Source organism: Chelonoidis abingdonii, chromosome 8 (genome assembly GCF_003597395.2).
Source record: "Chelonoidis abingdonii isolate Lonesome George chromosome 8, CheloAbing_2.0, whole genome shotgun sequence".
Classification (NCBI taxonomy): domain Eukaryota; kingdom Metazoa; phylum Chordata; order Testudines; family Testudinidae; genus Chelonoidis; species Chelonoidis abingdonii.
The window spans coordinates 15,734,472-15,761,339 of record NC_133776.1 but is presented as its reverse complement, the minus strand read 5'-3'; the positions used below and the strand labels follow the sequence as shown (position 1 = coordinate 15,761,339).

The 26,868-nt window shown below is 40.3% G+C and overlaps 1 protein-coding gene across 2 annotated transcripts in view; it reads left to right on the top strand.

Annotated features, from left to right (window-relative positions):
• Window positions 1–26,868, top strand: part of FNDC3B (fibronectin type III domain containing 3B) — a 408,674-nt gene that overhangs the window by 262,388 nt on the left and 119,418 nt on the right. For both annotated transcript variants that reach the window (XM_032783667.2, XM_032783668.2), the window contains exons 7-11: window positions 49–107; window positions 9,828–9,985; window positions 11,276–11,335; window positions 16,489–16,627; window positions 17,806–17,859. In XM_032783667.2, the coding sequence (XP_032639558.1) occupies window positions 49–107; window positions 9,828–9,985; window positions 11,276–11,335; window positions 16,489–16,627; window positions 17,806–17,859 (470 nt within the window). The remainder of the gene's footprint in view (window positions 1–48; window positions 108–9,827; window positions 9,986–11,275; window positions 11,336–16,488; window positions 16,628–17,805; window positions 17,860–26,868) is intronic.

Below are 26,868 nucleotides of genomic sequence, written 5' to 3'. Positions count from 1 at the left end.
ATTGCCATCTAATGGTGGTAATTTAATTTTTTCCCATCTGTTTTACAGAATATGACTCAGAAACCAAAAGAGTTCAAGACATTCTTTCTGGAATAGAGAAACCACAGGTACGTGTTCCAGATTTACAAAAAAAGATAACTTCACAAATGTGCCAAGTGTATTTTTTTGTCCATGATACAATGCTGGTGAAATACGGGGTGGCATCTGAATTATTATATGCTAGAATGTTGTATAAATGTATTTTCATCCTAGAACAGTTTTGTGAATCACAGTTTTGCCTCCAAAGTACACACTGAGGCAAAAATCCCAGTCCATACAGTGGGCATAATTTCTAGGTGTCTTATAGCATATGCTGGAGCTTAATTAATGGCTATTTGTAGAGCACTTTGAAATCCTTGAATGAATTTATTAATTTTACTAATTTAATTAGTGTGTTATATAAGGTAATGCACATATAAGAACATAAATAATAAAAATACTTATTTACTTGATATCAATTCTCCTGTCCCCTGCCTCCAAAAAACTTTAATTTGAAATAATGAATTAGGAATTAAAAACCAAAACTCTGACAAGAAAAAAACAAATTGTATTATTTAATAACATTGAAAAGTTTGGAAAATATGTTTTTGTTACAATTTAGACCCCAGTCCTGCAGACAGATGCACCAGTGCAGACATTATGTTCACATAATAGTCTGGACTCCATACACTTTAAAGTCTGCACCAATGCATCTGTTTGCAGGATCAGGACCTTATGCAATGAAGGAATAAATGGGGAATCTAAATCCCTGCTGTCTTGAAGTTGCAATGGTTCATGCAGCCTTCCCCACCCACCCCAATTTAATTTTTCCCTACAAACAAATGTGTCATGACAAATGTGATTGACTTCATAGTTTTTGGCTAACTCTGTACTGTTCTATTGCAAGTAACATGCCCTTGGTGTATATTCATGAGCAGTGGATAGTTCTGCAGAAGGAAACTAGTTCACTACTGTGACTGCTTTAGAATTGCTGTAGTGAGTATACTCTAAGAATATTGAGACAAAATAATTTATAAACACTATATATGACCTGGTTAGTGAGGTGCTGTTATTGTATGATGGGTTGTAAGACTTTCCAGTATGAATATGTTGTTCTAGCTTAATAGGGGGCTGTGGGAAAAACAAGCAGGGAAGCAACCCAGTGGATCCTGATAAGAATCTCCAAACAAATGGTTGGGGGCAGTGACAAGACCATGGGGGAAACTGTTAGCTTTGAAGATACTATATCCTGTTGCCAATGAAGATGCAAGCTTTGTATTGCCAGGCAGCAAGCCCAGAGATCAAAAGAACACTAAACAGTTATAAGACTCTTCTCAGGAGAGGAAGGTATGTGTGTGTCACTTGTCAGCCTCTATTCAGGGAGAAAAGCTAACAGAGAGAGAGACTCCCCAGAGGGACTCTAAAGGAGTGGGGCTTTCTCAGATCCAGGGAATGGTGCTCCTTAACAACATACAAGCATGTATATAGACTGGTTTATTTTTTAAGATCTGTCTTCTCTTAAATGCTTTGGTTCAAAATAAATAGCATTGTGCTTTAAGAAGGCTGTTTGATTGCTGGATGCCACTGTCATTGCCCCTGGAGGGAACAGAACTGCAGGGTCTGAGGGTCAATCAGACCTGCTGAGATGCAGTTAGTACCAAGGGAATGCTGCCCTAAGGCCTGACCTGAGAGTGGGTGAATCATATGATTCCATCCAAAGACTGGCAATGACTTGAGGCCTGAGAAGGGATATGCTCAAAGGCACTTTGCCCACTGATTCATCTCTGAGACTGCAGCCAACATTTTAAACCTCTGACAAGTCCCCAAAGCCACCATTTTAAAAAGAAACTTTCCTTCCTTCCTTCTCCCCCCTCAAATGTAGAATTGTCCACTCCTCGAACGTGCACGCTCAAAGTTACAGTGGCCCAAAATGGCATCAATGACTGTTTTAATGTCTGCTTAGAGAGACAAGGTGGATGAGATAATATATTTTATTGGACCAACTTCTACTGGTAGAAGACACAAGCTATTGAGCTACATAGAGCTCTTCTTCAGACCTGGGAAAGGAACTCAGAGTATCATGGAATATTCCAGAGCTAGATACAGGAGACTGATGCCATTAGACAGGAGGAATATCTAACCTTGGAAGTTCCTGAAAATTCTGATGTTAAATCTTTGGATATTTTTTGTAGAGAGAAGCTATTTTAGAAGTTTCTATGGTTACCTCTGAATCCTGTATAATTGGACTCATGATAACTATGGCTATGTCTACACTATGTACCTTTTAGCGACACAGCTGTGCCACTACAGCCATGCCACTAAAAGGCATGCAGCGTAGCTGCTGTTTGTCAGCAGGAGAGCGCTCACCTGCCGACAAAGTGCTGTTCACACTGGCGCTTTTCATTGGCAAAACTGTTTGTCGTTTGGGTGAATGACAGAAGTTTTGCCAACGAAAGTCCAGTGTAGACAAAGCCTAAGAAACTTAGCTTTACAGGGAGAGGGATAAAACAATAGTACCATTTTTAAACTCTCTAGAACATTCCTAAAATAGCTTTTATGGGGGCGGGAGGGCACCTGCTGAATACATGATGGGGTGGTGTGACCTTTGTATTGGTACATGTGTGGGATGACACACGTACTTCCCTGTAACTTTAACACTCATAAATTTATATTGCTTCCCTTTTTTCACCTGAGTGGCTAATCAAAGTTTGGGGCCCTGTGGGTGTTCCAGAAAGGAGTAGAAATTTCTGATAGTCGGGTATTTGTTTGGTGCAGGTTTGTTTATTTTCAAAGAACGAATAAAGCCCTGTGACTTTGAACACAGAGAGAATCAATAGCAGAAAACAGCTTCTTTTGCTCACAATGCCAGAGCACACTCTTATCCTGGACCCTGGCCCAAAAACCTTTTCCCAGGTTTCTTCCATATTTTCATCTGCCCCTTCAGGCTGTCTTTGTCACTGTCTCTCTCTGTCTGTTTCTGTCTGTCCTGAGTTTGCGTGATCTTTTTTCCTACACACACCTATCCAAAACAATACTCAGACAAAAGCTCCTGGGTGGGTGCAGACTACTTTTGTCTTAGGTGAGGCATATGCTTATAGTTATATTAATTGAAGGGTGAGTTCACACCTATCAATCTCAATGGTGTTTTAACTCAACCCATAACAAGTCTTCACTCAACTCTTAACAATAACGTAGGCTACCATCGTTTGTTGTTGTGTGTGTGTGTGTACATGTACATGTATATAACATGTACACTCTACCTGTATACAATATGTACATGTAGTTTTTAGTGAGAAAAATGGTGTGTAATGCCATTGCTTCAATCACTCACTCACTCATGCCCGTCACCCCAATCGGGGTATGGGCCGCCAACCACAGATCTCCAAAGTCCTCTATCCTGGGCCATTCACTCTAGCTGGTTCCAGGCAGATAGCATTGATTCAATGGTAGTAAAATATTTGTAGCCCAAGCAGAAAGTTTATAAAAGAGAAAAATAAAATTGTTTAATAAAAGAAATACCATGTATGTAAAACAAATGAAATAATGAGGCATCTGTGAATCAGTTGGAAGTGGACTGAAATTCAAGCAATGAGACAATATCTAATGTTGCCACCTATTTTGGGAGATTTCACGTAGATTATACCAAATTTTCTCTCTTATAAGGCAGCTCTTTAAAAGATTAGATTTTTCCCAGGATTGTCTGTTTAACCTGAAATCCTACTGAGTTTCCAGTTCCTAATGTCACAGACAAGGTACTCATTCTCTGAAGCAGCCGTCTTCCTAAGAGAGGGAAAACCCGAAGCAAAGCTTCAAAAATGGCTGAGTGCCGCTGTTGTGTTCAACTACAATGGAACAGATCTAAGTGGCTGCAGAGATGCTTGAAAGATTATTGCATCCTTTCAGCAAATGCTGACAACTGCTGTGTAGGAGGGTGAGTGGGGGAGGTAAAGAAGCAATACAGGTATGCTGGGTCTGAGTTGAAATGAAGATTGGCTTTGTAATAAAGAGCCTGTTCCTGCTGTCCTTTCAAGTCATCGGGAATTTTGCCTGATTAAGGACTGCAGTGTCAGACCATGATTTGAAAGGGAAAACTTGACCTCATAAAAGCCATGAGCTCATTCGACCCACAAGTCCTTCAAACATTGCCCTCTGGGGAGCAAAGGAATACTTCATTCAGTGTAGTTCGCACACTTACAATAAACCTCCCCAAATCACCAAAGGCCTGTGAACACTGGCCCAAAATCTCAAAGTAAATTTGTATGGAAATGTTCGCCCTTGTTCATGACCTGAATGACTGGAAGAACTGATATTTATCAGTCTTGTAACTTAATAAAGTAGTGCAAGGGTTGGGATTATTTATTTACTCCACCACCTTTTCGGTAGCTTATAAAGCAGATGTTTACCATGTAAGCTGAGAAGCTTGCAGGAACTAATTAGCTGTGCTTTTTACTAGACACAGAAAACTCCCATGACAAAGAATGTGTAGTTACTTCTCGACCTTAAAAAAAAAAAAAAAAAAAAAAAAAAAAAAAAAAAAAAAATTTGTAAAAATCAAATACAATAGCTTGTAGGACAAAGNTTCGGTAGCTTATAAAGCAGATGTTTACCATGTAAGCTGAGAAGCTTGCAGGAACTAATTAGCTGTGCTTTTTACTAGACACAGAAAACTCCCATAGATCCAGATTTGATCTCAGTCCAAATTGGCAAAAATAAAAAAAAAAAAAAAAAAAAAAAAAAAAAAAAAATCTGTAAAAATCAAATACAATAGCTTGTAGGACAAAGTGGCTCATGTTACCCAACTGGAAAAGGTACTTCTGACAGCATGGGCCTTATCATCTGCGTAAAGACAGTACGAAAGGGGAATCATCTCCCCAAATGATAAAGAAATCTTCCAGTTCTTAATATTTTGGTAGGGTAGAATTAAGACAGCATTAAAAATTAGCAAATCCTATTCAGAAATATTTCCTAATTTATTTAGAATTAATGCCACATTTAAGTGTGTTATACCAGTACTGCAAGTTCAGTGTTTAATAGAATAAAAGCATTCTGTTTCCAATGGAGAAGTAGTGGAAACTCCTTCCTCTCTTTAGTCATATAAAACAGGTCTGAAAAAAATTCTTTGGTTAACAATCACAGACTGGCTGAGGAAAGAAGAGTAGATGTTATAATGAAATAAACTTCATGAAATGGATCAGAATCTGACCTCCCAGTTTAAGCTTTGGAAAGCTGGAGTAAGATAAGAGGGAAAGTCCTCTCATAGATCAGTAACTGGTTAAAAAATGGGAAACAAAGTGTAGGAAAAAATGGTCAGTTTTCAGAATGGAGAGAGGTAAATAGTGGTGTTCCCCAGGGGTCTGTACTGGGACTAGTACCATTCAACATATTCATAAATGATCTGGAAAAAGGAGTAAGCAGTGAGGAGGCAAAACTTACAGATGATACGAATCTACTCAAGATAGTTAAGTCCAAAGCAGACAGCTAATTGTTACAACGGGATCTCACAAAACTGGGTGACTGGGCAACAAAATGGCAGATAAAATTCAGTGTTGATAAATGAAAAGTAATGCACATTGGAAAACATAATCCCAACTATGCATATAAAACAATGAGGTCTAAATTAGCTATTACCACTCAAGAAAGAGATCTGGGAGTCATTCTCTGAAAACATCCACTCAGTATGCAGCGACAGTCAAAAAAGCAAATAGAATGTTGGGAATTATTAGAAAAGGAATAGATAATAAGAGAGAAAATATCGTATTGCCTCTATATGAATCCATGGTACTCCCACATCTTGAATACTGCATACAGATCTGATCGCCCCATCTCAAAAAAGATTTATTGGAATCAGAAAAGGTATAGAAAATGGCAACAAAAATTATTAGGGGTATGGAACAGCTTCCATATGGGGAGAGATTAATAGGACTAGGACTTTTCAGGTTGGAAAAGAGAGGACTCACAGTGCATATGATAGAAGTCTGTAAAATCATGACTGGTGTGGAGAAAGTAAATAAGGAAGTGTTACTTACTCCTTCTCATAACACAAGAACTAGGGGTCACCACATGAAATTATTAGGCAGCAGGTTTAAAACAAATAAAATTAAGTATTTTTTCACACAATGCACAGTCAATCTGTGGAACTCTTTGCCAGAGGATGTTGTGAAGTCCAAGACTATAAACAGGGTTCAAAAAAGAACTAAATAAGTTCATGGGGGATAGGATCCATCAACGGCTATTAGCCAGGATGGGCCGGGATGATGTCCCTAGGTTCTGTTTGCCAGAAGCTAGGAATGGGCAACAGGGGATGTATCACTTGATTACCTGTTCTGTTCATTCCCTCTGAAGTAGCTGGCATTGGCCACTGTCAGAAGATAGAATACTGGGCTAGATGGACCTTTGGTCTGACCCAGTATGGCTATTCGTATGTTCTTAATTGCATTGTCTTGACAAGAGGAACTTTGTCATTGACTTCAGTGGGTTTGGAATAGCTATGATGCTCTCATACGCATAAAGAAACAGTTCAAGAATGGGTATTGGGCCAGATCTTGCCCAAGTGCTCAGTATCTTCTGAAAGGTGTTCAGCTCCTTCAACTGCCATTGGGACAAATAGAGAGCACTGAGCACCTTTCAGGATCATGCCTATTGTTTGGAAGTTGAATAGTTGGGCCTATATTCTTTCGTCCATAGCAAGCATAATATTCATTGATCCTTGCAGAAGTTGTTTGTTCATACCAGAAGCAACTTAGCCACTCATTAAAGAAAACATTGAAGATATACAACCTGTGGCCGAAGACTGTGGTTTCAGACTGAACCTGTTGGCTCACTGGACAGCAGATTGTATTTCCGTTAAGTCATACAAATTTATTTGTTCCAAATTCTCACTCTTCTGGGATAGTAGTATTGTGGTTTGCCATGCTAAAAATGTGGACTCCGAATTTCAGTTTGTCACTTCATCTAACAATTAATTCCATTTATGTATAAATAACCTTTAGTGTGTGCCATGCAGGCTTTGCAAGGGTGTCAGAAAACCTGTTTGGCACATTCAGGGTTCACTTAGCAATTATTTTAATTGTTGGTTACCTGTTTATTTTAAAACTCAATTTGTGACATCATCCATTACTGTGTGTTCACCACCACCACTATCACAAGTCAGTAGAAGAATTGAAACCTGGATATTCAGCACCAAAAGCTTAAACCTGTAGCACTTCAGCTAATGGAACAACTCCCTTAGCTGATAGCCATAGTAAGCTTTTATCCTTATGTGAACCAGCCTACGCAGAGCCCTGTTGACTTCAGAATATTATATGTGTACCTGTATTTTCTTGTGGGTTGCTCATACGATTTACTGTTTCTCTTACATTAAGAGAAACTTGACTTTGCACAAATCACTGAAGTTCATTAAAGGACAAGGCTTTTTACCAGATAGAGAGCATATATACGTGTGTCCTAGCTAGTAGTCATAAAAAAAAATTTCAATAGAACATTGGCTGGATATTGTGTATCAAGTTCCAAACCCCTGTCTGAATGTATGAAAAACAATTATGCAAGCGTATATCCATAATAACAGAAGAAATCTCACGGTAGTTCATCTGGTAGTAATGTGTGTCCAAAAAAAAAAATACTATTTGGATCTTTTTATTGCTAAATTCTCTTTAGCCTGTAAAATACTTAATTGATATCAAATGTAATTTTTTAACTGTAAATGTGTTTAGTTTTGGCTATGATTTCATTCTATTAGGATACCTAAGAGATTTCAATTGCTTTGTCTGACTTGAGACTTTGAGCTTTTCATATAGATGTCTGGCTAATCCAGTGCAATTTTTAACCAGTTGAGTTGTTTGAAGCAAACAGTGATTGTATTACCTCTAGGACAACAGTAAGCGAACAAGAAATGATAAGAAAATTGATGTAAGACTAATCTGCAAATGGTTCTTGAGAAAAAATTTTGATAGTACTTAACATTTCATGTTCTACAATTTCAACTTATGTTGCAGAGAGATTTTATTTTGAGCATGGTTGACTAAGTTTACTGACATTAAACTAAAATGTTGTTGGTAACTTTGTGAGCAATGTTTACATTAAGATGAGAAACACTTTATGGTTTCACCCCCTTCTCAGTAGGTTAAAAAATCTCAGATTTAGGAGGTGGTTTAGAAGGCATCTGCTTAATATATCAAGATCAGGAATAATAGCTGGGGTGCTTTTCAGCTATAGGCAATGTATTTTTCAGATGAGATGTTAAATGATTATGGACATTAGAGATTTCCAGAGCTCTTTCTTGCAGGAGAGTACGTCTTTAAACTTGGATATTCCAACCACATTCCCAATGAAACTACATTTTTGAAAGCTATGTTGGACCTCAAAGAGTAAATTCCAAGTACAGTTGCACAGCACATTAGTTTTGCAAGTACTGTTATCATTAATGGGAGAGGAGTGCCAGATTTATGTGGAAAAGTATAGAAAATTTATAACTGAGTCTCTAAATCATTCAGCTTCTTACACATTCTGAAATAACAGAGATTTTTGCTCTATAAGTTTTTTGGAGGAATCTGCTAGAATGATAAAACTTGTAAAAGTTGACATAGCAGAAATTAATAAGAAACATAAAACCTTGTTTGCTGGAATGTAACTTCAGCTCCTCCTCACCTAGGCTATTTTTTTTCACTGTTACATTTAACATTGCAATTTTAAGAGATTAGTCATTTTCATTATCTAAACTCAAGTGATTATGTGGCAGAGTGCTCAGGGCTATAAAATGATTTCTCAGGGATTTCTTCAGAAGAGTTATTTAGGGTATGGCTACACTTGGAATTTCAAAGCGCTGCCGTGGCAGCGCTGCGAAGTGTGTGTGTGGTCAGAGCGGCAGCGCTGGGAGAGAGCTCTCCCAGCGCTGCATGTAAACCACATCCTTTACGGGTGTAGCGTGCAGCGCTGGGAGCCCTGATTACACTGACGCTTTACAGTGCTGCATCTTGCAGCGCTCAGGGGGGTGTTTTTTCACACCCCTGAGCGCGAAAGTTGCAGCGCTGTAAAGTGTGAGGGTAGCCAAGCTCTTAGAAGTACAGTACTTTCTTTCTAGGATAGCCACTGTAAACATTGATTTTAGAAACATTAACGTTATTTCCTCTCTCAGCATGGTATCAGGAGTCTGTTCAAATGGAAGCTACTGTACATGCCTATGATAAATATGATGCTTCTGGCATTATGCCAGCAGATTGTCCTGATAAGGAATGTAGCAGAGCAAAAAAAAGCTGTGCTAATTTTAGGCTCTGTCTGCTCTAAGATTATTTGGACATATAGACTTTAAGGTCAGACAGGACCATGATAATTCCAAACAGGTGCACCTCCAGTGACCCATTTAGTCTAGTATGCTGTCTCCAATGGTGGCCAGCAGTTTATGCTTCAGAAGAAGGTTCAAGGAATCCTTAAATGGACAATTATGGATGGAATATCTAGCCTGCAGCAGGGGAAATTTCTTCTTAGCAGTTGTCAGTTAGAGATTGGCTTATGGCCCGAAGCAGTCCTAAATTGTTTTGTTTTTCCTGTCTGTGTATACCACTGTGGATATTTTTGGATCAGTGTTGCATCCTGAGAAGTGGTTATCATTGAACTGTCCCCAGCGAAGCCTAGGTCTTGTTTCCTGTCTCTCAGCCAGTTTCTAGTTCATTACAGTTCTTCATCTCTCACCAAGGACTACTTAGTTTCCTTAATAATTCTTAGGGGTGGTATTCATAAGCAATTACTTGGTAAAAAGTAAACATATTTCATAGGAGAACACAGTGAATTCACACTGACTAACATTTCTTTTATAGGTTTCAAATATTCAAGCAAGAACAGTTTTACTTACATGGTGTCCTCCAGCTGGCCTTTTAAATGCGGATAGACACAATAATGGCTTGCCTTGCACTTGTACTTACGAGGTTGCCTTATCAGACAAAGGGAGGGATGGGAAGTACAAGATAATTTACAGGTAATTATGTACTTTTTTCATGTGTTGTTCAATGTTTATATTTTAGTTAAAAATGAGCTATCCTGGTTCTTCAGGTCCTGCCCTTGTGTCCTACTAATTTCACAAAAAAAACTATTTTGGCCCAGTTTTGGTAATTCTAGCCGCACCTGAAAAAGCTTCCTGCAAATTGATTGAGAGCATTTGTGTGTGGGAGGAGCCACCCCTCAGCAGACCTGGCACATGTCACTTTTTGCCTCGTCCCTCTCCAAAGAATAGAGCTACATTTCCTGTCTCTCAAGTTATCAAAACTCTCTCACATGTACTTTTCTGATGTGACAGCCACCTGCCAGAGCTAAAACCAAGATCTGCTACAGTGTAAGTTTAACAGCCATGTCTCTGTAGCTGGGGATTGTAACAGCTCATATCCTCTGCAGATCAGCACATGGAGGACCTGTAATATACACTCACCAGTGGATTACATAGGCTCCTCAACAAAATCGTCTTCTGTGCACTTTAAAAAGTGCTGAGATGCCAGATTGGCTATTATGAAGTAATTGTCCTCCACAAATTTCACTAAAGGGGATCCAGGTATCATAATAATTACCTTTTGTGGCTAAGTTCATCTCCATTCTCAGGATGTCTTGTAACTTAACACACAGCTCTAACCATTCGATATTTAAAGTTCAATTCTGTACCACTGGTTTTGCCATTGACTTGAATGGGCACAGGCTGTGGATATTAGTAATGGAGATTATGTACTTCCCTGCCAAGCCCAAATATAGCATATAATATTGGACAGGACCTCAAAATGAGGGCCTCAAGTGAAGCATTAATGTAAGATGCTGAAGTTCAAGCCATGTTGGAATCTTTCGATATAATATTCGCCAACCCAGTTTGATGATTCAGCATTTCTGAAGTAGGTACTTTGCAATAATTAAAGTAAAACATCTTGGAACTAGGGTATGATTGAGTCACATTTTCAGCAATATCTCAGAAAGAGTTGAAAGGCCTAGTAAGTTAAATTGACATACGTTTGTATGGATAAAGACTGTGTAGAAATAAATCCATATGATAGGGTTACTTTATAAATGGAAAACATAACTACTTCTCTTTCCTTTAATATGGAAACTTGTAAAGATTTCCAGTCTGTTGACAAGTTGGTCCTACATTATTTACTTTTATTTTCCTACTCTGGAAGTTATTTATTTTTTTCAGTGAATCATTTGTAGGAGCCCCTAGATGTCAGAAATTCAATAGCTGTACTAACTGAGGTACTGTTTTTCATGATATATGGATGATTTCTTTCTGCAGTGGAGAAGAATTAGAATATAACCTGAAAGACCTTAGGCCAGCAACAGATTATCATGTCAGGTGAGTTGTTATGAATCTGAAAATCGCTTAAATCTAATCTGTTCACTTATATCTAAAAAAAAATGGAGCCTTTTGACTGCTGCATGATATAACTCAAGAATTTCACAGTACTTTCTCAGCAGCCCTTAAGTATTCAGTTGTAGCTTTCCATCTCTCAGGCAGTAAATTATGAGAGAGATTTTCAAACAATGCATTGTCTATCATAGTGTTGTCATCACTAAAGTGAAAGAAAAGATGTATAGCTGTATCAACTGGCTAGAGTGTATATAACAGGCCTTAAAGTGTCTATGTATGAAAGTGTATCTCAGGCTTGCCAAAGTGTTTCCATAAAGCGATTGACACCTGTCCAACGTGTCATCGTGTGTGTTTGTTAGAAAAATAAAGCCAAAGTGTTCCTATTTTTTTTTTATAAGTAATACTGGCTCCCCAGTAGGTTACATCCATTACCTATCCTACTCTTTATTAATTTTACTAGTCTCTAAAAAAAAAATTGATTTGACCATTTTTCCAGCATCTGGATATTTTAGGTCAGCTCTGGGATTATGAGCTGCCTAGATTTTAACTTTACACTGAAAATCAAATGAAAAGTACGTTCTAATAATGCAGATGTTGGCTATGCAAAACTTGTCTGTGAAAAAGAAAAGTTTGTGCTAAAGGTCTGTTTGAGTATGGGGAAATTATAAGTACAAAAATATTGGTGCACAAAATTGCACTGAAATTGCATTTAAGAATTTAAGCTGAGACCCCATGACAAATGCAAACTCTGTTGAAGGTGTCTATTCATATTGCCAAATCAGTTTTTTTGCAGAACTAGGATCATCTGTAATGGAAGATTCTATATGCAGAATGATGGAAGGATATACTCTTCAGACATGATCAGTTATCAGTATTCAAACTATAAGGATAATGTCAGAATTAATCTGTATATTTTATAAACCTGACTTGATACTTTAAAAGTTTTACTGCATGTTTATATGCCTCTTTAAAACTGACAAATTAACACCCAACAGAAGCCATTCGTTTCTAGATCCCATTTCTCCGTAAATTATAGAGCTACATGTTGGTTGCACAGTTATTTTTCATAGTTAACATGTGTTTCAGTTTCACACACTGATATTTTGACACCAAGTTTTATTATCCGTGTTTTTATGGCTTTCTTTAAGACTTTACTAATGAACCCAGGCCTCAAATTCACATCCTGTTCATTTATGTTCAATATCCTGAACAAAATTTCCTTTCACTCCTTCTGTCTATTGTTTCCTTCTGTTTTCTAGACAAGGGCAAAGTCTGCACCCTTTTTCCCATCAGTGCTGCTACACTGTGTAATGGCATAACCTAATAAACAGAAGATTGATATTTTAAATTCAGAAGCAAACACATGTCAATCGGCTGATGTTAGAACTTTTTAAAAACAAATACATCACTGAGTTCCAGGAATATCTTATAATTATTTTTCAAATGGAAGAGCAAGAGGGTAAATAACTCCTTCCAAATCTATGGAAGAAGCATGCTTTTGGGTCCCAACCAAGTGTCCCAGCCATAGTAACTAGCAGAGAATTGTGATAGTTCTCAGGGTACGCAGGACTGTGAGTCACTTTGCTACCGTGTCTCTAGCGAGAGGGAGTCTTTGCCCATGGTGACTGGGTGCCAGCCCTGCCTTCGCCTTGCAAGTTAACAAGAGGTGCACCCCCAATTCTCAAGTCCCTTTGAAGCATTCCCCTGTGATATCCAGTCCCTGACACTGGCTACTCACAGAAATCTCAGATCCTTGCTCCCAAAGGAGCAGAGTACTCCAGCTTACCGGTTTTACTTCAAATCTTTGCTCCTGTAGTACACAGACCACTTGTAATGAAACCAAAGGAGATTTATTTAAGATAGAATGGAGTGTTAACTAGAAACAAGGGAGAGTGGTGGAAACAAATGGTTACAATAAAAAACAAAATCATAAAATGCGAACCTGTCTACACTTTATTAATAGTTACTTTTCCTATCTAATACACTAACTTAGGATCCAGTTTTTCATGAGAACATCCGTGCTCCCCAAGATATCTCCTCAGTGAAAGGATACAGAGGGTGTGTCTCATATATCAGTTTCTTGTCTTTATTCACAGATAGGACAAACCTGTATTTATTGTAAAGTTCCTTTTTTTTTTTTTTTTTAATCTCCAGGTGATTTTGATTATTTGCAGTTGTCTTTGATGTTTTGCCATGCTTGAAAGGAACATCACCAAGACATAATGGCCCCCGATGACTAACTTTTACTCCAAGTCCATAAAGCATACTTTCAGAATAATTACATCATTCCTTAAATATTTCCCATACTTACATCTCTCAATGATTATGAATCTTGACAAGTTACACACTTTCTGTAGATACCTGACATACTACTCTTTATTGATAAATATCCTGGAAGGCATGTATTTAGTGTAGTGAGTTTGTCAGATCTGAGGTGATAGGACCCTTTGCGAAGGAGCCAGTATGTCACAGTAATAGCAAGCAGAAAGTTATAGCTGCTGCAGGCTGTTAAGCATAATTTCTAAAGCAAGCTTCACCTAGTGTAGTAGCAGTAAGAATAATAGAGTAGTATTGACTTACCATGCAATTTTTCACAGCATTAGGAGTGTTTACACCAGTGTCCAAGCCAATTTTCAGGTAGTTTCAGTGCAGGAAATTGCTGTTCTGCCTACCTAAATTTCCCCTGCAAGTTTGTCAAATCACAAATCAGAGGTGAACAGTTTGCAGTGACTATGTTTGAGGAAGAATACAGGACTGTGAGATGTGAAAGGCAGGCCCCAAAGTGAAGCACAGAAAGTAGTAGGAGAAGGCAACTAACATTACAAAACCAAATAATGTGTTTTCTTCTATGTGTTTTTCTTGGTGAGGTTGAGGTTGTGTATTAAAGCACTGCAAGCAGTAAATATCAGCTGATCAGGAATATTTTTTTAGCTGGAAAATGCTGATTTGTTAACACCAAAATTTTGTGAGGGAACTCTTTCAAATCCAGTATGAGGGGTGGGGGCGGAGTTGGAGGTGTGGAGAGGGAGATGGATTGACACCAGAATAGCCAATAGCCCAGTGGTGAGGGTACTCACCAGGGATGTGGGAGATTCTGCTCTGAGTCAGGCACTTGAACCTGAGTCTCCCACATCCCAAGTGAATGCCCTAATCCTTTCCCTCCTACCCCATACCAGGAATACTGGCTATTCTGATGTGGGGTCTCACTCTTTTTTAATCAGAAATTTGGAAGCGTCTCCATTTTATTCTGATGAAAACAAATGTAAAAACCTTAAAAATTTTTACAAAACAGAATTCTTGTTTTCGGGCCAGCCCTAGTAAATGTGTAAAGTCCATAAATAAATGTGCATGACCAGCACTTAATATGGAGATGATCCTAGGTCTCAGTGACCTTGGCCAGATTTCCAAAGCTTTACATTTTCCCACACTGTTCTTGAAAAAAAATTCTGATGTATTAGGCACAAAAAAACTGCAGGCTCTTACAAAGCTTCACTACGCACCTACATCTTACTTTTCTTCAAGAAATATATTTTATTGCAGCCATTTCAAATGCAACCTCCCTCCTCTTTTGATGAGATTCCATGTATACATCAGATAGTACTTATGGGTGATAGAGAAGACTGGACTTTTTAAGGCACTTATGTCTTTTTTAAGGTGCATTCTGCCTTATAATTTCAGAAACACAGGTCACTTGAAATTTAGAGTCACTTCCCTAACACCAATGTAAGGGTTCAGATAAGTTTTCCTCATGACTTGCTTTGATCTTGCAAATCTAACATTAGACACTATGGAGGCAGTAGCCTTTCAGGCATGAAATCACCAAGGAGTAAGGACTGGTCTACACTGGGAATTTACATCAGCATAGCTACATCAGTCAGGACCATGAAAAATCGACATTGCTGAGAGATGTAGCTATGCCTACCTAACCTCTGGTATAGACAGCTTTAGGTCGATGGAAGAATTCTTCCATTGACTTAGCTTCCGTCTCTCAGGTAGTTGGATTATCTACACCTATAAGAGAAGCCCTCCTGTCAGCATGGATAGCGTCTACACTGAAGCGCTGTTATAGCAGTTTGAGTGAGCGAAGATGTGTCCTGAGTGTCAATATGCAAAGAACAACTTCTAACTAGGAGAAACCACAATGCAGGTCTTGCTGTCTTGGCTAAAAAGAGGCTCCCTTTGGACTCACTTAGTTTGAATTTCTGCCTACAGCTCATGTTGATGTTGGTTTGACTCTTGATTGCAGGGATGCATAGGAGACAAACACGCAATGGATCAAGCCACATGGTGGGGACTCAATTAATTACATTTGTTCTGACTCATTGGAAGATACCAGAGGCAATTATACAGAGCATTTCTCATGAGTGCAAGTAGCTCTTGTTGTTGTCCCCCAGAGGCTGAATTACTCTTATCTACCCAAAACAAATTTGGTAATTACCTATTTATAAACTCCACATTCAAATACATAGTGGCTAAAGCCAACCCAGAAGTCACTGTCTGGACTCAGTTTGAACAATTTCTGATCAGAAAGCTGTGCAACTGACTAATTTGCTGTGCTGTACAGAAGATCTACATGGGAAAATAGAAGTCTTAAGTTTAAATAAAAATTTTGACAAGTCTTCAACCTGTTGAGTGCTGAGGCAGATACGCAAACCTGTAGCATTTGGTTCCACAAAATAGCCCTTCATTTCAGTCTGCAAGGGATTTTCTAAGAACCAGCCCCTTCAGGTTGGCTGGAGGTTTTTGTTTTCAATAACTGCATGCTTCCAAAGGACTCTCCCACCTTATGTATCCATCCTGCAACCTCTAGTGAGTGTCTTCAGCTGAGGCCTGGTGACAGTCTCCTGAGACTTTGGAAAGTGTAAGCTAAAAGTGCCACATCTTCTGTTTTTGGAGTTCTAAGTAGATCCTAGTTTTATTGAGGTATGTCCCAATCCCATCTGTTTGTGGGCACACACATATACACGCTGTCTGCAGTAAGATACCGAATAACATATACAAGGGAGAGCTGGGATGTGAAAAATCATGAGCATTTGGCAGTATGAATGCTTTGCTAGTAAAATGCTGTGGTTGAAAAAATGAAAAGCTCCTTTTTTAATTGTCAGCAAATTCATAAATTCATACATATTCATTTTCAGGGTCTGTGCAGTGTACAATTCAGTAAAGGGATCCTGTTCAGAGCCAGTTAGCTTCACCACTCACAGCTGTGCTCCAGAATGTCCTTTTCCACCCAAATCCTCACACAGGACCAAAAGTTCACTAACCTTACAATGGAAGGTGAGTAACATAAAGTATCTGAAATCTAGAAAAACAAAGTGAAATACAGTTATCTGTAATCAGTGTAACCATTTAAAATTATTTAGTGCTGTGATACTGTTGGTTTCCACTGAGGGAATTATGATGTGTTTTAAAATATTTCATTGTGTTGTTTGAGATATCCTAAAATAATAATAAAAAATTACATATATTGGGGAACTGCATGTATTAGAGGCTTGGAAAAAAGGTTTGAAACCTTTCGCCAGTTGTAAATCCAAACTTTGTTGACTAATGATGGAATTTTGTTACCCTATGATGACTGTTTGATGACCTATAATTAGGGTTGGCAGAATTCAATTTTTCTTTTTCTTTTTTTATAATTTTGGTGGACATTATCCGTGTTTATTTTTAAGCATTTTTATTTTTATTGATTTAAGTGTTCACAATTGAATGAAATTGGGGAAGGGGCAGAGAGGACCAGACAATAATTATTTAATGACAGTACATGTTGAGATGCAAAAAGTAAAAACTATACAATCGTTAAAATACAAATTGTCAACATCACGTCAAAATATACAAAGTAAATATCCTTAAATCAAAGCCTAATAAGTTCTCAAGCAGCGTTTTTCTTACTTTGCTCATCTGTATATTTTGATTATTTTCCATGGAAATATTTTTGTCTGTGTGTGTAGAGTGAAATCGGTATTTGCCAACATTTGGCAATAAAAATCTAATCCTTCCAAGCCTACCCATAATTTTCCCAATGTCAGTTCACTTCCTGGTAGACAGGTGGCACTATTGAGCGCTCTGGTGCCATTCTCAATGATTAAATAGAATGTGGCATCTGGACAGCTCTCAAACCCTGAGATCTGGTCCCTCCAGGTGAGGCATAATGGCCAGATAATATGACCGCTTGCATTGGTGTTGCCCATGCTGCAGGTTTGTTTTTTGGTTTTTTAAAGACATCATATTTGCGGTCTCTCAATGCAGTACCTTTCACAAACACTAAAATGACTGACTTTTAAAAATATATTTAATTACTTTCATCCTCTTCTTATTACACACTAAAATGTTTGCCAAGCTGTGTGCAAAACAAGAGCTCTGATTTCATTTTAAAACGTAGCCATTTGGCTGGGGAAAGGAAATGTGTTTGTAAACTTCTTTCCAAGATCTCATTTTTTGTTTATTTTTGTTTATAGGCACCCATTGACAATGGTTCAAAAATCACCAGCTACCTGTTAGAGTGGGATGAGGTAAGTGGTAACTTGTTACAGAAATATTAAAAAATGAAATGACTTATTCAATAACATTCTGATTTGATGGTTGTGCTGGATAAAGAAAAAGAATTAAACTCTGGAGAACCAAACCATAGAAAAATGAACTCCTGATGGCATTCAGCAGAGAGGAAAGATGGAGAAGTTGGTTTTCCATACATGTTCTTATGTATAGCTTTTTGATTTCGCACCTTATACATTCTTTTTTGGGGGGATCAGGTGTTTGGTGCAATGAGTTTATTAATTTATTTACAATGCAGTAGTGTCTAGGAGCCCCCGTCACAGACCAGGACCCCCCTCTGCTAGGCGATGTTCAGACACACAACAAAAATACAGCCCCTGCCCCAGAGAGCTTAGGATCTGATCCTGCAGTCCTTTCTCATAGAAAATTCCTGTTGACTTCAAATTAATAGTGTCATTTATATAGTGAACACACTATTGGTTGCTTTACAGAGACGATAAAAAAAGATGAGGTCTGTGTCCCAAAGAACTTACATTTTAAGTAGACAATATAGCCATGGGGCGGCAGGGAGTAAAAAAAGCAGGTGATGGAACAGAATTCTTGAGCATGCCTCTTGTTTTCTTCCATTATGCCAGTAATATTTTGGCACCACTTTTCCGAGGGCAGTCTAGGGAATATAATCTGCATGGAAGAAGTGTGTATTGAAAGGAGACTTAACGGACGTGAGGACAGAATCATAGTGGGATCACAGAGGGGCTTCCAGACTTGGGGCCAGCATGAAATCAGGTGCCAAAAGCCGGAATGGGCAGTCTGGGTTTAGTTATGCTGTGTGAAACACATCTACCTGCCTTATATAAGGATATTATTTTGTGAGCAGTCTTCAACTGCTGTGCTGCTGACATATTTCCAGATCATTATACTACATCTGACATCTGAAAGCACACACTGTGCAAACATTCATTCTGTGCAGTATCACAGCAAGTGTCCCTGCATGAAGAGAAACCCACTGAACTAAAGAAAGTAAACAATAGCTGCAGAATGGCTTGGTGCCCACAGTGCACAATGTAAGGAAAGGTTAGTGACCATTTTAAAAAAGGCAAGCTGGAGAAGAGTTCAGTGAGGGGGAAAAATCCTTCCATTTATTATTCTCATCTATTACTTGTTCAGCATCATACACAAATTCATGCACCATAATCCAGGGAAGGCAAAGCAGAAAATGAAACTGAGAATAAAGCAGAAAACGAGTCAGGAGAACCAAAAAGATCTAGGCCAGGATAATCAGAGACATAAATCCTGCAAGACATCATACCTTCTGCAACCAGATCCAAATACTGCCATCCTTTCTCATGCAAAACTCCTCTTAATTTCAGTGGGAGCATATCACCTAACCAGGGTGAGGTGTGAAAATATGGGATATTTCTAAAATGCAAAAAGAGAATGAAAGAGAGTGGAAACTGATAGCATACCAATAATAGAATGTGAATACCTGGTTAGGGTGTAAATTTCTATCATCTGCCTTAGAGCCTGATCCAGAGCCCACAGAGGACAATAGAAACATTCTCACTGTTATAGAGCTCTTAAATAATAACATAGAAAGGGTTTTAACCAAGAATAATAATAATACTTTGCATTTAAATAGCATTTTTATCTTTTGAAGTGGTGTAGTACAACTACTCTTCTGCAGAAGTGTAAGTTAAGGTACAGAGAGTCTCAAGTAATTTACCCCGGGCAACACAGTGTTTCAGCTAAGTCCTGGCTCCTAGACCTTTGGTCTAGCTCAGGGGTCGGCAACCTTTCAGAAGTGGTGTGCCGAGTCTTCATTTATTCACTCTAATTTAAGGTTTCACCTGCTGTAATACATTTTAACGTTTTTAGAAGGTCTATTTCTATAGTCTATAATATATAACTAAACTATTGTTGTACGTAAAGTAAATAAGGTTTTTTAAATGTTTAAGAAGCTTCATTTAAAATTAAATTAAAATGCAGAGCCCCCCAGACTGGTGGCCAGGACCTGGGCAGTGTGTGTGCCACTGAAAATCCGCTCGCGTGCCGCCTTCGGCACGCATGCCATAGGTTGCCTACCTCGGTCTAGCTACTAGATTACATTTCTTCCCTAGTAATAACATTGCAGTTGGATCCATGAATGGATCCTCAGCCAGTGAAGATGAGAGAGAATAATGGACACAATAAGTTGGCATGTCTCATAATGATTTGACATGACTCTGAGTGGATTAAAATATAGAGCTACTGAAAATGAGGAGCAAACAAGATGGCTGTTGCAATACTCTAGTTGTCAGATAGCAATGCATACACAGAAGTATTTTGATAGAAAAAATAATATTAGCAGACAGAAGTGGTCTGCTGAATTGATGTGTGACCTGAAAATAGATTATGGTCCAAAGTACAGGAGGTGATGTGCAAGAGGACAGTTGTCTCTGCAGGAACTTGTTTTTCCATCTGAAAGAAATGTATTCTGGAAGGCAAGGCATTGATTCCTTTGTTTGACATTTCACTGATGTCTCTGTATACTTGTGTTCATATTTCACTATACGAGTTATGGCATCCAAGTATGTAGCAGAGTGCACACTCAGTATTCTATACCCTCTCATGTAGTTATGCCAAATGCATGTAGGGGAAAGCACAGACTTTCTGTTACAATGCTGTACTGTATCTCAGTGAAATCAAGACACAAATAGGGGAAGAGGAGAACCCCTGCCAGGAAACAGCAAAGGCTTAGCCAGGTCTCAGCTAGAGCAATATTCATTAGCTACAGGGTACAGAATAAAATATAAACACAGGAAAATCAGTGATGAGAAGGAAATTAAATTTTGTCTGTAAGCAGAAGGAACTGTGCATGAATGGAAAATGAGAAATCTACCATTCTCAGGGTGGCTTTCTAATTGTATTCATTTGATAATCTACTTTCAAAAAATTATGCCCCTTCATAATGAGGGATGGTGTGAGAGTTCCCTGTGAAAAGCCCTCTGAACATGGGAACTGCAATACAGATGATCAGACCTACTCCTGGAAGAGTAAAGCCTCATGCTACAGAAACAAAATCGGCATTGTGAGAACCAGAGAGCAATAAAACTTATCAAGGGAAGGCACAGGGCCAAAAGTCATGCAAACTGGCACATTCCCCCTGGAAAAAGCATGGGACTGCCACAGAACCATCTCTGAACAAAGCATGCAATCTATTCACACTAATGATGGGGTTTTTTTAGCAGCCTATTATCACTTCATAGCAGCAACCAGTAACAGGTGCTATCACCCTGTGGTATGTTTCAAACCTTGGGGTGTGTCTAATGTTAAACTCTGTCTGAAGCAAAACCTTCTTGTTTTACAGGCTGTCTTCAGTTAGATTGTGAGCATTTAAAATGCTTCCAGAAATGCAGATAGCACCATTTTCAAATTTAAAAATAAACTTGTGGCAGGAAGGATATAACACTGGCCAGTCAGGGGACTAGGCAGTACCCTAAAATGCAGCCAGAGGACTGCATTTTAGATCCATTGATGGCCACAGTCACTGAGACTTCCAGGCTTGTGTTTATTTAAAGATTTCAGCTGGGCTCATTAGCACTTCATCAGGACATAGCACACGAACAGTGGATTCTACTGGACTACAGAATTGCCCTTGTATGGGGTGTACATACCACATTCCCAAGGCTCTCCTGAAGCGGCTCAAGTAGCTATCCAAAGAACATTCAGTCAGATTGTCTTGTCTTCCAAAAAGAGCAGATCATTACTCTACTATGCATTATCATTTTATTTTCTCAGTAAGACAGAGAATAAATGTGGCAGTTACTATCCAGAAGGCCCAATTATGCGATTTGGGACTAGGATCCGGCTTGGGTTCTGAACAGTTTTTATCTGTACCAGGCACATGACAGTGGTACCTGAGAGCCTGTTTAAGAGATATAGGGTCAATATTCTCTTCTAAAACTGTTTCTTCTCAAGGGATACAGGTTTTATTAGATGAAGAGACCTGAATTGACCTAAAGGGGTATGTTTTTTATTATCTGGTTTCCTGCATCATTTTGTGGGGATTTCCAAAATCCTTACTAACCCTTTGGGATCACCAGTTTTAGATCACAGCGCAAATAAGCTGGCATTTGTTACTTTAGTGGAATTGCAGATATTGCTTTCTTGCTAGAAAGGTGGTCAGACTCACTGAGTTGTGCTCTCAGTTAGTTGAAGTCAAGGGGTGTTGCATCCTATTCATATAGCAGGAGCGTTATTACTTTTGTCAATTTCTATATGCCAGTTTTATCCTGCTTTTCTTCTTTTTTCCCCCAAATGAGGGATTTGAAGGATTCTGTCAGCTCCAGGGTCTGCAACCAATATGATAAGAAGAAACTAAAGACTAAGAACATCAACGTAACAGCACTGCAATCTATGTTAGGAATTATTTTTTTCTTTTTTCCTATTTGGATTAGGCTGGCTTTAATGTTTGTTGGTTTGCTTGTTCATTTAGTAGAATTTGAAAATTGTAAAGAATGACAAAGATTAGAGTGGCACCTTTATTTTCTTTTTCCTACTGAGCTCCCAGACCCATAAAGGTTTCAGAATTTGACTAGTAAAAATGGTTTCCCTAAAATAACAGAAAGTTTAATAGTGACTGGTTTTTAACAATAAAATCTGTGCATCTTACAAAGTACTGTTCCAACTCAGTGCCTACTGCTATATACTCATGCCTGCTTAATAGATCCTCCCCTTCGAGAGGATCAGAACTGGGCCCTCTTTTCAACTCTTTTGGAATTCAGATGGGATTCCAGAGAACTTCTGAACTCTAGCTGGGCTCCCTGTGATATGGGGTCAGCTATGTAAGCATGGCAGTGAACTAGCCATTCATGAAAACTCCTCCCTGTGGCTCAGATTTTCCCTTATCCCCATTTTGAACAGACACTGACTAAACCAGGGGTGGGCAAACTACGGCCTATCAGCCATTTTAATCCGGCCATCGGGCTCCCGCTGTGGAGCGGGGTCTGGGGCTTGCCCCAGTCTAGCGCTCCAGCCAGGGAGCGGGGTCGAGGCCTGCTCCGCGCAGCTCCCAGAAGTAGTGGCATGTTCCCACTCTGACTCCGACATGTAGGGACAGCCAGGGTGCTCCAGTGCACATGCTGCTCCCACCCCAAGCACCGGCTCCACAGCTCCCATTGGCTGGGAACCATGCCAAGGGAGCTGCATGGGAGGCGCCTGCAGATGGGGCAGCATGCAGCAGAGCTGCTTGGCCACGCCTCCGTGTAGGAGTCGGAGTGGGGACATGCCGCTGCTTCCAAGAGCCACTTGAGATAAATGCTGCCCAGAGCCTGCACCCCTCCCCTGCATCCCTGCCCCAGTCCTGATTCCCCCTCCCACCCTCCAAACCCGTCGGTCAAGGCCAAAATACTGTGATGGGTTTGATCAAGAAACCCCCTTGGGAGGTGCAAACTGATGTGCCAAGACTACTTCTGCCCCTGCTTTCCTGCCATGGCAGCTTAGGACTTCAGTGCCCTGCCTGCTGCAAACCCAGACCCAGGTCTGAAGCACGTTCCCTAACAGCTGTAGGCTTGACTGAAAGCAGCTTACAGAAGTGTTCTTATCTTTAACATTCAGGTGCCCAACTCCCAGTGGGGTCTAAACCCAAATAAATCTATTTTACCCTGTGTAACGCTTATACAGGGTAAACTCATATGTATCAGAAGGGTAGCCGTGTTAGTCTGGATCTGTAAAAGCAGCGAAGAGTCCTGTGGCACCTTATAGACTAACAAGTGTAGTCTATAAGTCTGTTAGTCTATAAGGTGCCACAGGACTCTTTGCTGCTTTTACTGATAGATATGCACAGCTGTTCTCCTCCCCCCGCCCCAGTTAATTAATAAGTAATTAACTCTGTGTTAATTAATGAGTAAAAAGTGATTTAATTAAATACAGAAAGTAGGATTTAAGTGATTCCAAGTAGTAACAGACAGAACAAAGTGAATTACCAAGTAAAATGAAATAAAACACACAAATCTAAGTCTAACAGCTGAGTACAGATAAAAACGTCACCAGTAAGCTTCCTTTTACAGACAAGTCTCCTTCTTGTCTGGGTCCAGCAATCACTCACACCCCCTATGGTTATTGTCATTTGTTCCAGTTTCTTTCAGATATCCTTGGGGTGGAGAGGCTCTCTCTATAGCCAGCTGAAAAACCAATGGAGGGGTCTCCTACGGGCTTAAATAGATTTTCTCTTGTGGGTAGAGACCCCTTCCTCTCGCCTATGCAAAGTCCAGCTCCAGGATGGAGTTCTGGAGTCACCTGGGCAAGTCGCATATCCATGCATGACTCACAGTTTTTACAGGCAGAAGCCATTGCCTGCATGGTATCTTGTATGTCTCCAGGAAGACTTCTTATGTGGATTTAGCATTCCAAGATGCCTTGTTCCCCAAGTGCTTCTTGATTGGGCACTTAACCTTGCAAATTCCTTTCTAAAGAAGCTGACCAAATGCCTCATAAAGCTTACTTAGGGCTTGGCTACACTTGAGAGTTACAGCACTGGTGGCTTTACAGCGCTGTAACTTACTCCCCGTCCACACTGGGAAGGCACATACAGGGTACGTCTACACTGCACGATTATTTCGAATTAGCTTAAACCGATATTACAAAACAGATCTAATAAAATCGGTTTAGCGTATCCACAGTGGGATCACGAAATCGATTGTTTGCGTCCATGGTCCAAAGCTACCATCGATTTCAGGAGCGGTGCACTGTGGGTAGCTGTTCCTCAGCTATCCTATAGTTCCCACTTCCGGGTTGAGAGCACAGTGCCTGATGGGGCAGAAAACAGTGCCCCGGGTGGTGCTGGGTACAGCCTCACCCCTCCCTTTGTGAAGGCAGCAGACAACCCTTTGGCGCCTTTTTCCCGGAGTGCATTGAGCAAACACCATAGCACAGCACTCATGGACCCTGAGATCACAAACGGTATCCTGACCGTTGTCAACACCTCGCGTACTCTCTGCCAGCAGCATTCAGTACACAGAGGGTGACATTTACAGTACTCAAGGAATTATTTATTTTACTTCTCTTTCACGTGCTGGGGGGGGGGGAAGAGACTGACGAGCTGTTTCGTGAACCACCCAAGACACCGTGTATTAAGCTACAGACATTGGGCGCTCAGCCAAGAATGCAAATAGTTTTCAGAGACTGCTGTGGAGACTGGTAGCTGTAGTCCTCATTACCCCCTCCCTCCCTCCATGAGCATCCGTTTGAGTCTCTGGCTTCCCGTTACGGTTGTCACGCACCGCTGTGTATCCTGGAGTTTATTTTTCAAACGCTTTGGCATTTCCTGTTCTTTAACGGAGCTCTGATAAAACAGATTTGTCTCACCATACAGCGATCAGATCTAGTATCTCCCGTAAGGTTCAATGCAGGAGCTACTTTTGCATTTGAACTGCATCGCCACCCGTGCTGATCAGAGCTGGACACGTGAAAGCAGGAAATGTCATTCTAAAGGTCTCGGGGCTTTTCCTGTTTACCGGCACTCCGCATCCGAGTTCGGATTGCGGACCAGAGCGGTCAGTGGTGCACTGTGGGATACCTCTAGGAGGCCAATAATGTCGATTTCCGTCCACGAACCCTAATCCGAGTTATCACTATCAAATTTAGCGCTACTCCTCTCGTCTGGGAGGAGTTCCGAAATCGATTTAAGGAGCCGTTTAACTCGATATTAATAAATGACGACGTCATGTGAACGGGTACAGCGTTAAATCGGTATATCGGCCATTAAACCGATTTAAAGTCGCAGCGTAGACCTGGCCTCAGTGCTGTATCTCCCTGGCTACAGCGCTGGTTGTACTCCACATGGACAAGAGGAATAAAGAGAACAGCTCTGGTGCTGCAGCGCTGGAGTGCCAGTGTAAACAGTGATTAATCTTACTATGCTGTAACTGACCTCTAGAATTTTCCCACAATGCTTTTAACTAAAGAACTCTCTTTGTTTTGTTGTGATGCCTCTCTTTGTTTTGTTGTAAACTCCAGGCTCCCAGAGCTGCTTATCTAAAAAACAAACACAGCTTTTGTTTGCTCGAGCAGAGGCAGGCAGAGAATGTCCACAGCTAGTGTTTGCTTGAGGAGAGAAACAGCACGGCGGCAGGGGTAGCGGGGAGAGGGAGTCCATTGGAGCAGCTGCGTATCTGGACTGAAGGCTATTTGCATTTAAGAGTGAATGAGAGAGGGGTGGGGGAAGTGGTCGGAATTTGCAAGGCAGGGAGCTGACACAGTGTCGGCTCCAAAAATCCACGCTCTCTCTCTCCCCCATGCTCCCTGTCACACTCCACCCAACCCCCCTCTTTTGAAAAGCATGTTGCAGCCACTTGAATGCTAGGATAGCTGCCCATAATGCACCATCCTGACACCGCTGCAAATGTGGCCACGCTGCAGTGCTGGTAGCTGTCAGTGTGGCCACACTGCAGCGCTTTCCCTGCACAGCTGTACGAAGACAGCTTTAAATCCCAGCACTGTACAGCTGCAAGTGTAGCCAAACCCTTAGAAATCAAGCAAGTATAGAGCTAATATTCATAACTTCAAGTACAAAAATTATATATGTGTACAAATAGGATGAATAGATTAAGTAAACCATAACCTTTGCAGAGATATGTTACTCCAGTTATGTCATATTCCCATAAAGCATTATGGGATACATCATCACAAGTACCTTTCTGCACGCCAAACCCCTCATCCTCAGATCCTGCACCCCCAGCCAGAGCCCTCCACCATACCCCAACCCCCTGCCCCAGCCCTGATCCCCCTTCCTCCCTCCTAACCTCTTGTTCCCAGCCTGGAGCAGCCTCTTACACCCCAAACCCCTCATCCCCAGCCCCATCCCAGAGGCTTGCAACCCCAAGTGGACCCTCAACCACCCCCCCCGGCCCCCCACGTACCCCATTGCCCCAGCCTGGAATCCCCTCCCACACCCTGAACTCCTCATTTCTGGTCCCACCCCAGAGCCTGCACCCCCAGCCACCTAATTTTGTAAGCATTCATGACCCACTATACAATTTCCATACCCA